Source organism: Pinus tabuliformis, chromosome 6 (genome assembly GCF_031772625.1).
Source record: "Pinus tabuliformis cultivar Carrire ecotype Pingquan chromosome 6, CPIR1, whole genome shotgun sequence".
Taxonomy (NCBI): domain Eukaryota; kingdom Viridiplantae; phylum Streptophyta; class Pinopsida; order Pinales; family Pinaceae; genus Pinus; species Pinus tabuliformis.
In genome coordinates this window covers 1797094482-1797108860 of record NC_142292.1, presented here as the reverse complement: position 1 = coordinate 1797108860, position 14379 = coordinate 1797094482, and the positions used below count along the sequence as shown (strand labels likewise).

At 35.8% G+C, this 14379-nt stretch overlaps 1 protein-coding gene across 5 annotated transcripts; it reads right to left on the bottom strand.

Annotated features, from left to right (window-relative positions):
- Positions 1-6951: 6951 nt before the first annotated feature.
- LOC149266194 (uncharacterized) lies at positions 6952-13876 on the bottom strand. Of its 5 annotated transcripts, XM_089430134.1 has the most exons (4): positions 13312-13875; positions 7972-8463; positions 7785-7830; positions 6952-7429 (listed from the first exon to the last, which is right to left on the bottom strand). In XM_089430134.1, the coding sequence occupies exons 1-4, from the start codon at positions 13574-13576 to the stop codon at positions 7408-7410; spliced, it is 825 nt and encodes a 274-aa protein (XP_089286260.1). In that variant the 5' UTR covers positions 13577-13875; the 3' UTR covers positions 6952-7407. The 5 variants fall into 5 exon arrangements, with proteins under 5 accessions (XP_089286260.1, XP_089286254.1, XP_089286250.1 ...); XM_089430128.1 differs by having other exon boundaries at positions 6952-7830; positions 13312-13876; XM_089430124.1 differs by having other exon boundaries at positions 7785-8463; positions 13312-13874.
- Between the last annotated feature and the right edge of the window lie 503 nt (positions 13877-14379).

The window sequence follows — 14379 nt, the reverse complement described above, 5'->3', positions numbered from 1 at the left end:
TTATTGTCATGGTGATTGTGTGGAGTATGATTGTTGTGATTGCATAAGGTAACGATAAGTAGGCATGTTTCATAGCTAGGTCATCACCATTCTTGTTTCCATGGATGATTTTGGACCTATTGCGGAGAGCATGCTTGCTAAGGCATGGTAGAATTCAAAAATTATGGTGAATATGGCCAACCAAAATAATATGGAGTAAATTGAGATGCAAAATTTGAAAGTATACCTAAAACTCTTGGTTGCCAGGTTCTTCTGCGACAAGCGTACATAGTTTCTCTATTGTTGATTCTCCCCTTGATAAAACACCTTGAGACTAGGTAAGAAGGGACATTGAATGCTCCCTTGTAGAAATGGCACATATTTCAATATTATCTAGAGGACACTCTTTTAGTGTGTATTTTCCTACATTTAGGATAAAAAAATAGAAACAACGACCTTTTCATCTTCTTGTTTCTTTTTAAATTTCAAAGTATCTAATTACAAATTAAGAGTGCCAAGAAGGTCAATCTTAAAGTTTTCTAGCAAATTTCCTGATTCAACCCTAGTCACACCACTTGTTGCAAATATGGTAGCTTTAGAAAAAGTGTCTCTAATCCCCTTCCCAGATTTGACTTGACTTCGATAATACCTCCTTCAAATTTCACTGATTTGTGCAAAGGTTTATTGTGAAAATCCCTAGCTCCCATCAAATTAAGAAAAGTAACAAGATTCATCTAAAATTCCTCTCAAAAAGATTGTCTTGATAGTATCTAGATCAAGTTTCTTTTGCTTGGATCATTGGAGATTGTACAGAAGCCTTTCAAAATAATCTTCTGAACTATCTTCTTCTTTTTGTGCCATATTAAAAATGTCCTCTCTCAAAACTCTGGCCTTACAATATTCTTGATATTTCTTAAGAAAAATCCTATGCATCTCATCTCGTGTCCAGTGTTTCCTCTTAGCGCCATAAACCAACGCAAGGTTAAATCATTGAGGGTGGTAGGAAATAGTTTGAGTTTTGTGTCACTTGAATAGTCATAATTATGACATAATATGTTAAACTCAAAGAAAATCATCGAGATCTTCTTTTATCATACCATGAAATAAAGCAGAGTTGGAGGAATATCATTCACTTGTACCATTGTAGTAGGATCTACAATTGGGAAACCAAAAGTTACTTACTCTTCTTCATTTTCATGTGCCTCACCTTTTACATTTATATACACTTCACCTTCACCTTTTGCAATATTTCTAACTTTGAATAGGTTGTACTTAGCCTCTAGATGTGGAGATTTTGGGTCTCTAACTAGATTATAATCCACTTCTAATTCCGGTTGTTGGTTTGGTTTCCCTGTCAATGTTGCTTCTACTGTGGGATTAGCTAGAAAGATTAGTCTCCACAAGTTTTTACTTGTTGTAGGTCTTTGGTTTCTTGAGCCGCCTACTACAAACCTTGAATTTGTCACTAGAGTATTGTCTACTTGTCCTCCTCTTGTGGATTTTCCTACTAGCAAGTTAGTATTTGAATGGGTATTTTTCTCTGAAGTAATTACTCTCGTTGTTCCTTTAAATCTACCTCTATCGTCTCTAACCTTAATCATTCAACACTATCATAGCTTCAGAACTAGTGAAATAGCATACTCACTAAGTGAATGTGTGAGGCACTTCAAAAAAATTGGAGAGAAGTTGTATGTGTATCTTACCATTCATTATCTCACTAGATCTAGAATGCTAGTATTTAAAATAAATAAATAAATCAAACCTATTGAACTCTAAGATTTAAAATATGTAAGAAAAATAAACCATGAATGTGATATTCCCGTTTAGCATTTCCCCGACTATGGCACCAAAAATGTCAGTGAATTTAATTAACTTAAATTTTGGACATTAAATTATCAATGGGCATAAGCTTGTGAGATACAAGCATTGTATGTATAGGGTTTAGTGCATAAATGGATTTTTAATCTAAGAGAAAAACTCTTAAATTCTAATGCAATGCTTCATGACAAGATTACACCTTTAAAATCTAAATTACTTAAAATAGAAAATGGGGATACAAGATTGCACCTTTAAAATCTAAATTACTTAAAATGGAAAATGGGGATACTATAGAGATATTTTGTTCACTGAATAGTTGATCAAGGTAGTGTTTTGCTAGTCATGAATTACAATGTTTCATTTATGTAATGATCATAAATGTTTTAGTAATTAGTTGCAAAGTAAGTCTCGTTTCCAATCTTCAATGAAGACTATTCTCTGATGGGTTACTATGTTCAATTCCAACTAAAAGCATACAAGCAATTGTTGAAAAAAAACTCAAACAGTTTATTGCATAAACTAAGATTCCATAGAAATATCTTTTATCATTGGATTGGAAACTATAGTCACTTTAATAGCACAAATTGCATTCTTTCACTTGTATCATACTAAAGTGTTCATGTGACCCAATGTGAGGTATGACTTGTCTTTCAATCTTCAATGGAAAACTTATTCTCCGCAAGGAATTCTACACAAAAGCACACAAAGTTAAGATCATCGGAGTCTTCAATTAAGTAAATAAAATAAGAGGGATTGATCTAACATCGAATCAAAATGCACACTACTTATTGAATTCAAAGAAATAGATTGTAAACTTATATTTATCGAATCTAATTCTAAAGAACTGAATTGTGACATTGTTTGAATTGAGGGGCCATCCCTACTAGCTTCATGATGCAAAAGAATTACAATGCTAAAGGACTAGTCACACACATAACTTCTCTTAGAACATCAAGCTCGATCGCTCTTGTGTTAATGACTTAAAGGTTCAGCAATACAAATTCAAAATATACAATAATGATCTGCTACTATCCACTCTTTACATTGTTTTATCTCCACTATATATACCACATACATTTCAAAAGAGTGTACATGCAAATTCTAAATGATTCCCCTATTCCATGCATTGAGCTCATCAATTACAATAGCATAAATGGTAAAGATGTGTATAATTTTATATTTTTAGTACATCATTAGCAAAGATAGAACATAGATCGGATCAAATGATATTATTATGACATGTCAATGCATAGGAATATCCTCAATTATTGCCATGACCAAATTTCTCATTAAGTGCATTGTTTTTGGTGTAGTTTGACCACTAGCTTGATTGGAGGATAGCACCCACCTCATTTGCTCTGGAGATGATGTATTGAAATAAAACCATCTCAAGGCACCCAAGAATAAAATTCGTATCTTGGATTTATTTCTTGAAGCACGTCGGTGCGTTAAACGATGAGGATGGTTATTGGATCCATATATGAGTTAGAGGATCTGAACTAGTCAAAACCATCATCAATAAATTAAATCATCTTCATCAATAATAAACAACTTTGAAACTTCCTAATTTACCAAAAACAATAGAAAACAATTAATTTAACAACATAATTACCTTATGAGCTATGAATGACTTTTCCATTGAAAAATATGAGACATGGTGAAAAAAATGATGAGAGGGTGAAAAGGGAGAATTAAGTGGTCGAAAAGAAAATCTCAGACAATGAAAAGAGCATCGAATTGGACCTTGACAACACTACTTTTTCTTAACAATCATTATTACTTTTCCCTCAAGTATGGTGTAGGGCAAAACAATAATAATGAAGCCTAATTCTTTGCACTTTAGATATTGTTCAAATATGTTGTATATAAGATACTTGCAAGGGCTAGGGGATTTGAGGTCATACTAGTGTAACGGAAAGTGTCATATTACAAATTTGGCTATAAGTCCTATTATAGTGCAATGGAGGTAAAATCCCAATTTGATTTTATCTCTTCACACATTATAGATATTTTAATACAAAAGTAGATTCACTCTCAAAGGATGCTCTTGCCTTGCAAGAAGGAACTTTGGTCATTCAAGAACTCCAAGGAGAAGTAGCCTCACTAGAAACCATTTTGTCTTTCTCATGACTATGAAGAAATGTTGTGATATGTTGGCCGTGAATCTTGATAATTACACATGGATAAGTGATGTGAATGACAATTATGGAGACTTCTTTGATGGAATTGTTTTTATGTATGGAACTAGGTTTTAAAAAAATCTTATAATTTGGAGAGAGGTATGAGGATTGATAACATATATTTTGATTTCACTCTTGAAATAGTTAATATGATGATTTTTTTATGGCAAAATAGGTTTAACATGCCCTTGAATGTTCACTAAGTGGCACTTTACACTATGTATACCACTTGTAAGAGGAAGAGGCAGATATAACTTAGATAACATTATTTTGATTTCAAATGGAATGATATGGACCAAAACTCCAAGTTTATTGAAGTAACAAACTACATGAAAAATGGGGATCTTTTTTTCTATACAAATTCACCTTTCAATATGTTTTGCACAAAACTACAAAGAGATTGTTTACATGACCTCAATGTGCATTACAAAGAATCTCTAAAGCTCTAACGAATTTGGTCCTTCCGGTGCTTTACATTCTCTTTTTGTGGGGTATATGTTTAACTACCTAATAACAAAGGAGATGGTGAAAGGTAAAATCAATAGCATTCCATTTTCCATGGATAAAGACTCATAGTTACATTATGTGGACCAATCTTCTTTAATGTTGTAACATAGAAGCAAGAAGCCATGCTATGTTTTAAAAATTCAATATAATATTTGGTTTTAAAATTAATTAGAGATATCCCTAGCGCTTCAGTCAAAGTAATTAACATCTACCATATTAGCTACAAAAATATAAATGATTGTAAACTAAGCGCAAAAAATATTTAAATTCCTAGGAATTTCATTCTCTAAACACGTAAAGATACATTATTAACAAAGTATGAAAAGAAAACCACCTTGGTTTTTAAACAAAAATTACTAATTGTTATATTTCAAAAATATCTACAAGAGCATGTGAAAAAACCACATCTTTAAAGGCAAGAAAACAATTCATTGTACATGTGAGCACCTACACCCCCAAAGCAAAGCTTACCGATCATAATCACAGAAGCTAAAGAATTAGCAATGCATGCCAAATGGATCATCAAATTCCATTGTAAATTGGAGCACCAACATCACCAAGCAATGAAAGTATAGATCATGACTACTAGAGCTCACGTAGCATCACAGATTATCAAAACATTGAAGGAGATGAGAATTTGAAAATTACGGTTATAGCCAACGTCTTAGAAATTGCTCCACATAGAAAGGTTGGATGGAAGGGGCCAAGGCTTATTGACCTATTGATGACCAAGAAACTAATCAAAGCAGAATCCATGTTAATTTGTCAAGGCACATGGAAAGCATGAACTTATTGCAAAACACAATTTAGGTGAAAGAGAAATGATATTGGAACTGACTCGTCTTTCAATGACCTTTTTATTCCATGGACGAAAATTCTTGGCCAACCTGGCATCCTGTTGCAAGATATTACCTGATTCAATTCACTAGATGCTAAAAAAAATGGATTAAAATAACTAAAGAGTCTTATGACATTGCCAAAATGGAATGGATCAACTGGCAAGAGCTCTAAAACATGTCTCAACTAACCAATCCAAGCAAGTTATTGTTGGAAAAACTATGGAATTAATCTCAAACAGCTTCAGTTTCAAGCTTGGACCGTCTCCAAATTGGTTACGGCTTAGACTAGTTTGGAAATAGGGCCATGCCATCCACGTAGAACATCATTGCAGCACTCTGATCCAACTAATGCAAATAAGAGAAAAGTCTAATAGAAAAGGGAAACTAAATGCTAGTACCATTATCTAGGCTTCATAGATATGTCATAGCATCAGAAGCATCAGTTAAGCCTAAAAAAGGCCATTCCCGCCGAGTCCCTCATATTTTAAGGTCTGCTCTTTCGACTTAGGCTAATCCCATTTTATGCCAAGGAATAATATTTTGTGCTATCCTTTTAGTATTTGCCCAAATACCTCTGCAATATTCCAATGAATTACTGTATCCCCAGCCCAATACATGGTTTAAACTTTAAAGCCCTTCCAAAGTATGATAAAAGTTTTTGCTATGATTTCACTCTTCTTATATGCATGGCAACTTCTTCACATTGAGATACTTTGTTGGTTATGTAAAGAACATAACAATGCGATCTATATTTGTTCGTCAATCTTCATAAACTAGCCTTTGACTGATTGTTTTGTTATTGTTTCTACTTTTTCTATATGTAAAATCAAAATGACAAAAAGTGGTCACACAACTTGAATGCCTCGGCATCAACCACCAGGGGCAATTCATTGTCTACAATCAATAGGTGTCACCAAAGGAAAGCAAAGAAAAAAGAAGCCAATACTGCAGAAGATCTTCACATAGCCCTCTGCACATTTCCCAATCTCCAGGGATGGAACAGATCAGCTAGTCAATTGAGAAAACAGCCCTACCAAGACAAATGACCCACCATTAATATTTCAAGCCACCGTATCCAAATGGTCAAAGTAGATTGTTGGGTCACTGCAACGAAATCCATCGGGCCATGATATCCATGATCAGGATCTTCTAGCAAGTGGCTGGACCATGTTGGGAAACTTACTGCGACGCTCCCTTTGCACCCAGCTCATGTAATTAATGCATGTGACTGAAAAGAAATTATTTTGTATCAAATTTTTAGAATTCTTTGAGTGTGTAAAGCAAGTAACCTTATAACATTTTGTGCCTAAAAAGGACGGTTATTTTCTCATTATTGGTTGTTTGGTTAGTTCTGGCCTACTTGTTGTAGCTCACTATTTTCATTGTGAGAATAGCCCTGTACAGGAAAAATTATTTGATATAAATAAATATATTTTTTAGTTAAACCAGATGAAAAAAATTCTGAGATCAAGCACTAATGCATAGTACACGGAACAAACAGACAAGTTCTAATGTCCCAACCAGACAGCAGGATTAGTACTAAAGGTTGGTAGTAAAGATACTATTAATAACTTCACAGGTTAAGCCCTACTTGTGTTTGCACAATAATTTGAAGCAACATGCACAAGTAACAAAAATCCCATGAACCATCTGATAATTAACTGTGAAAAGAAACCCATAAATTTACAAGTTTTGAGTTCAACTAAAAAGCATATAAGAAAATTTATAAATTTGAGAATTAAAAGCTCTTCTAATTGGTTGGTTACAGGCCAAGTCCTCGTAAGGCTATCGAAAAGCTATAAAATTTGGCAATTGGGCAATTCGAATCACATAGTGATTCCCAATCGAGTGCATGGTCGAATATGAACCCTAGATATAGCATGCCTGTGTAGTGTACCGTCCAGACTGAATATGAACCCTAGATATAGTATGCCAATGTACCGTCCAGACTCAAACTCGGTGACTTTCAAAGACGCTGACATGCATCAAACTCGGAGACTTGCAAAGACGCTAACATGCATCTTTTAAAAAGAGACCATCCCAGCTTTCAAGAATGTTGAACCATGTCATATTTATTCTTCATCTCATGTCAGCCACAGTGTTAACCTACAAATGTATATCGGATAGTTACAAATGAAAGTCACCTCAGACTGATATTTTATGATAGCCTTGATTCATTCTTAAGTATTCAACAGGCACTCTGCTCAAGTAATTTTACATTCTACCAATCATTTTTCAAAAGGAAAGTGAAATGGATCAATTATCCCATAATGGCAACAGCTAATGTACATAACCAGATACTATTTGCGTGAAAACTAATATAAATTATAGACTGTCTTCCTTTGGCTTTCTACTAAGTTCAGCATATCGGCCTCCCATAAGCTGCAAAATTTCCTCCCACAAGCCAGGACTTGAAGCAGAGGCAGCAGTGATCAGATTGGGGCTGCAGGCTGCTACATACCAGTAATCCAAGGATAACTCCTCCTTCAACTGATTGAATTCCCAGCCTGCATAGCCAAGAAAGAACCTGAAATTTTCGGGTTGAAGCACTTCATTCCTCACAAGTTCTGCTGCAGAGTGTAAATTGTTCCTAGCACCATAACACAAACCGGGAATAACTTCATCAAAATCTGTAACAACATTTTCACCTGTAGTTAATAGGAACATACTTGCTTCAAGCGGCCCACCAAAATGCAGTGGACAATCTGCAAATATTGTAGCCAAATCTGGATTAGTAGGCTCCGTGTCTCTGATACACCTCTGCAAAGGACGATTAAGGATGACCCCAAATGCACCCTCTCTGGGGTCATTAGATCCTGCTTTAAGAAGAAAAACTATTGTTCTCTCAAAACTCCGTGTTCCATCCAGCTTTTTAGTTGCAACAAGTAGACAACCCGATTCAGGTGCCTGAATTGGATGAGCCCATTTAGGACCTAATTCTATTGAGGATTCTTTCCCACTTCCTGGCTCACCATTTCCACTCTTCTGAACTTGCTCTGCTGCCACAAGTTTTGCTCGAAAGGCTCGCCAATCACTGTGTGTGAGGTGAACCTGTTCACCGGCATCTTCTGATCCAGGAGAGTTATACTCACTTTTACCTTCCGGGTTATCCTCTTCAGGGACAGGTTTGTTGTCATTTCCTGAAGTAACAACACAAGTCATTAGGCGAGCAACCAAACTCATATTTCTTTCATAAGAAAACCTGTCGCATTAGGTTAAGAAGAGGGAACCTTCTCTGGTAACTGTTCGAATCAATATAATGAAAGGCTGAGTCTCGGTATCGAAAAGAAAATGGGACACTTGTGATAAGTGATCATATTCCTATTTATACGTAAACCCTACTAATGAAAGTGGGCACTGTTATGATAACTCATCATTATCCTATCAATATAACGAAAGGAAAATCCCTTTTAACTAAAAAAAAATGCGTGTAATTGATAAGAAGAAAATTGAGTTACTTATCAACATACATCTATTTTAACTTAGGTTTTAATAAGCACCGTGAGGAATTAAAAGAAAGAGAGACAATATTATTTGAGTGTTTAAAAGATTAGGTGTTAAGATGGATCTATATTGATCTATTTTATTAGAGTTCTATAATGGTTGCCGTTTTTTAAATTTTTATTATTATTATGCTGGCCTATTTTTTATTTCTTCACTTTTTACACACTTGAAAAAAAAATCAAATTTGATTTATTAATGTTGTAGATGTGACACATCTTCCTCGGCTGTATACAAAAGTTTAGAAAGCTAACCCATGCAGCGAGCTCAGCCTTCACCTGAATGTTGGAACACCGCCAGGCCATCTAGGTAAAAATTACTTCACATTAACTCATTTCAGGAAGTGTGCCTAGAGTCTAGACTCTAGACACATCCTGGGTCATATGAATAAAAGGTCCTTCCTGTTTGACTTAGTATTCAGGTATACATCTGGTGTAACATAAATAAAAAATAACTAAGCCAACTCGGTACTGGTAATCCGACAATGTTACAGAGAAGAATTTTGAAAAAGCTTTATAAACTAAAGGGTCTCTGGAATAAGATGATTAAGTCAAGGCTGGCCAGGAAGGGATAAAATCAACAAGTTCAAAAAGGAAAAACAAAGAAGAACTGGCAGAAAAAATAGCATCCGTGTAGAAATGTGGCATTAAAGAAACTGCACTTAATGAAATCAAGGCCAAAATATTTCAGTAAACAAATAAGGAGATATGGTTTACAAAAATTAACTATTTCCAGTCTTATGATGAATATTCATTTAACACAGCCCATGCCATGGGTCTAGCAGATTTCAGCTGCCCTCCTGACCTTATGTTAAAGGGAATTCTAAATTAAATGTGTCTATCATGGCGGGAACAAAATGACAAATCCTAAATCTCTTATTCAAAGTTTGAAAATCAAGGTCAAGATATTTCAGTTAACATATAAGGTCATATAGTTACAAAAATTATTACTTTCCAGAATGATAATGAGTATCCATTTTAGCACAGCTCATACAGGGGTCTAGCAGATTTCACCGGACCTCACTGACCTTATGTTAAGGGGATTTCTGAATTAAAACTGACTTTCGTGGCAGGAACAAAATGATAAATCCTGAATCTCTTCTTCAGAGAAGTGATAGGACTGCTTATATCCTTAATGAGTAAAGTTACAACTGAGTACATACCAGGGTTGCAGGGGAGCACCCCCCCTCGAATTCGCTCCCAGAGCATACTCCGCTCAGAAGCGGATCATACTCCGCTCGGACGCGGATCGGGAGCGACTTCAGGAGCACACTCCTGCAAAAAAAAATCGCTCCCTGGTTTATTTGCAAATTTTTTGTCTCAAAGATGTTCCATACTACGGAAGCGAATTTCGGGAGTCCGCTCCTGCGAAAAAAAATCCGCTCCCTAGTTTATTTGCAATTTTTTTGTCTCAAAAATGTTCCATACACGAATGTTCAAAGAAACAAGAGTTTTTAAGTAGGGCAGTCTAATATTCAAGCCTATGGCCCTAGTATGATATGAATTTCATGGTAATGTTAAATTCTTAAAGTAAAAGGACTTAAATTTTTTAAAATTACCATGAAATGACTCAGGATGTTTGAGAGTGGCTCCAACCTCATTGGATTTCATATGGAGAAAGTAGAATTTTAGATTTCACTCAAAATCCAGCAGACTCATCAGTTTTTCAAGATTTCACGATTGGGGGGATTGCAATGTTTCCATTGGATTTTGTCATGTACTAGGGTATGGAACTCGTATTTAATTAAGGGCACCAAGCCCTCTATGTACCTTGATGTTAGTGACATTGGTAGTTGAACTCCTCTATCATGACCCTACTAAAAATGTACCCATCACTCAAACAAACTCTTGACTCAACATGCTAGATTTTTTCTATCTTATGTTAATTGCTTAGAGGGTGATTTTAATGACAAAGATCCCAAGATAGGCAATGAATTTGATGATATGTAGCTATCTATTGTAGCATGATTTTTTTGGATGCTAGGGGCCATCTAGAGCCTATTTGTTAATGTATTTTCGATTCAGAGATGGATTGCACTTGACGCTATTTTAGTTATGTGAACTCTTACATGTTATATAAATGAGAACTTGTAACTTGTGGACGTGGTTGATGAAGATTATAACTTCTAGATGATTGATGTTATATGGTTTAATCCATATTTTTATGCTTTTTATATCTAATTCATCATTCTACAGGCATTTGTTGACATATATGCACCAAAATATATAAAAAATATATATATTATATAAAAATCCACTCCCTATTTGCTCCCAAACCGGTAGCTTTTGAAAATGTCACTCCCCGCTCCCACTCCGAAATAACCTTGATACATACATCACTAGTTCCCAAGGATATTGAAATTTTCGTCCAAAGGGTTCCAGAGCAATGAGATTTTACGAGAATTATCATCCTTCTTTCTAAAATGATACCTCAGATTTGCAAGAAACTTGTTCTTCCAAGTCATCCAGCTAGTATTGTTGTTTCCCCATGTGTTATATACTCTTTATTGAATGAAATGAAAATACAAGTTTTTAAAATCTGAAGCCTGGCGATGGTAAATTTGTGGGTCTGAAACAGTAATGATGGATTTTAAAAAGGAAAAATACCTTAATGTTCTCAATCCTACAAAAAAATGTCCCGGATTCAAAGTTAGCTAGCAGCTTTCACTAATCATTTTTGCGAAAGAACTGTTATTCGGTATTGGGAAAGGTTTACATTCCATTTTGAAGTTATGGAATAAATTTCTCGAGCACCTGGTACTCACATATATGGTAATGGTTGATAAATACAGGAAATGGGTGGCAGTGGTGTCTTGCATGTTTTATGAGCATGGGATGATGATGCTGCAGAGAGTTGGACACCCATCTAAAAGTTGAAACTTTGTTATCACAACTACAATCGATCTCAACCAAAGTTATGAGACTCAACTCAGCCGAGAAGGAAGAGGAAGAGATGACTCAGACTTGGCAAAACAAGAGTTGACTCAGAAAATAAAATAATACATATACTAAAATTTATAAAATAAAAAGAAAATATATATAAATAAAATTTCACAATACCCGTATAATGCAATTTTTCCATAATAACTTGTTTCAAAATACATGGATTATACTACATACAACAAACACCATGGATTCTGGACAGTCGACAGGTCTGTCAGTTGTCTGTTGTGACATCAAATCAGAAAAGCAAGCAAAATGTGTGATCATTTTTGTGTTTTATGTGTGTCCTCTGTAGACAAACCAACCGAGTCTGACTTGTGAGACTCATCAAGTAAATCTGACTTGTCTGGGATTTGTAGCTTGAATTATACTCACGAGTTAATGACTTGGGGCCGAATCAGACTCGGAGGAGCTGACTGAACTAGTTTCCTCAGAGAGCAAAGTCAAACTTAGGAGTCTACTCGAACTCAGGATAGTGATCTCAACCATCTAACAAAGGTAAGTGACATACAGAAATGCACGTTATCCAAGACACAATACATTGTAACCTTAAACTGATAGACACATATTCCTAAAGGTTTCCGCACTGCAAAACCATGTTTAAACATGAAAAACCCATCTGCAGTACTGATTTATGTCAATTATAAATAAACTAGCACGGACCCATCTAAACCTGGATCTGATATAGACCTAAGGTTGAGATTGCATATCTCAAATTCTAATATTTGATACATCTACCATGTGTGTGAAGTTGTGAACTCATGCTCTGCATTCTTGAGCTTCAGAAGGTCTTTATCAAACTCAGATTTAGATGGGTTTGTGCTAGTGTCTGTATTGAATGCCCCATTACATACACAGACAGTAAGTGTTCATGAATCTCCCAACCCACACTGAGACTGTAAAACACCTCATTTCTTTCAGTGCATAGTTCAAATTCAATGCACCATCTCTCTCACACACAAACGCTAAGTGTTGATGGCTCCCCCAACCCCACCCGCGCTGTAAAGCATCTTCAGTGCAAATTACAAAGATTAACACAACAGATAAAGAGGGTTGACTGGATAGAAGGGGATAAAGAGTATTCGATTGTCATTATATCCCAGCCCTGTAATATTGAGTTTTCTGAGCTTGAGTGAATAAAACAAAATAGGGATTGGTAAAAGACTAAAATTGACAAGGATAACAGAATTTAAGGTCACCCCACTAAATTTTAGACAGAACGTAGGACAAAGAGAAAGGGAATTGCCACCGGCGCTTTGATCCACTGGCGAACGTGATTAGTTATTAAGCCATGCAGTAGGGTTGTGCTCTGCCCACCCAAATGGCATGTAAAAAAGATAAAGTCGGATGCAAGTGCTAAGTGAATTCAGTAAGAACAGAGACCCGGCAGACCTGGCGCCAAGGCCGAAGGAAATCCAAAGTCCGTGTGATAGAGATGCAAACCCCAACATCGGGTTATATTTCTTTTAAACAACTTAAATGGAAACCCACCATAAAAGGAAAATTCAGTTAAACCAAAACCCAGAGAGCAGCCGATTGACTTACTGATTGCAAAGCAGGGGCCCCGTAGCCTTGTGCTGCTCAAATCCCGCCTTGTGAACCCCTTTAGCTTATCTGAAGAGTGAATTTTGTAGGACCCAATACTCCATCTGATCCCTTGTGCTGTCTCAGATTGCAGTGGCTTAATACAACATTTGGGTTGTTGGGTAATCGTCGATTGCGGGATGAATTTATTGTTGGTTAGATGTGGAGAGAGCGGAATGGAGCGAGTGAGGGGGAGGGTCTGCAGTCTGGCACACTGGATTTCCATGGAGGGCCTATTGTACCTGCTGAAATGTGAGGAGGAACAAGTAATAGGAGGTCTAGTGGTGGTGATGAAAACTATGAGCAGAATCTGAGCATATCCCAGTGGATCTTACGGAAGGATGGATGTGTTGGGGCTAATTCGAGGAATTTCAAAGAGCTTTCCCAATGCCTTTGTTTCTCTCCTCCAAACTACTCTCCAATGGATGGGAACTCTCCAAAGCGCTGGAAAATAATTACAATACTCTGAAAAGGCCAAATATAGGAATGCCAAGCACTTCCTCCAAAACAGTAAACAAAATCGATCTACCCGGTTACATTATTTACATTTCAAAAACCACCTTAAAATTAACAAAACTGTTGTTCTCACGATTGTTGTCTTGATGGGTGTTTTTTATTTATTTTTTAAAGTTATGAAATGGAATGATATTTTAAGGTTCACGATATTAAAAATAGTTTTTTAGATTATTAGTTTTTTGTTTTTTACTTTTTACAATTTAATCTCAAATTGATCATGACCTGGTCCAAATTTTCAACAATCTCCTGGCTAAAAAGATAATGCATTGATGTTCCCATAATTTTTTGTGATGTTTTTGAATGCATCACAATCCAAAATGAAATATTTTTCGGATTCCACAGCCCCAGACATTTTTAGGCCTTTTCCACCATCTTGTTTCACACCGAAGTTGATGTGCAGAAGTTGATGTGAGTTGTTCCTTAATTGAGCAATAAGAACCTTTTCCCTCCATGAAATGCTAGCTCCAATTAACTCTTTTTGGTGTAGGTCACACGTAGGGTTGAATTCATCAA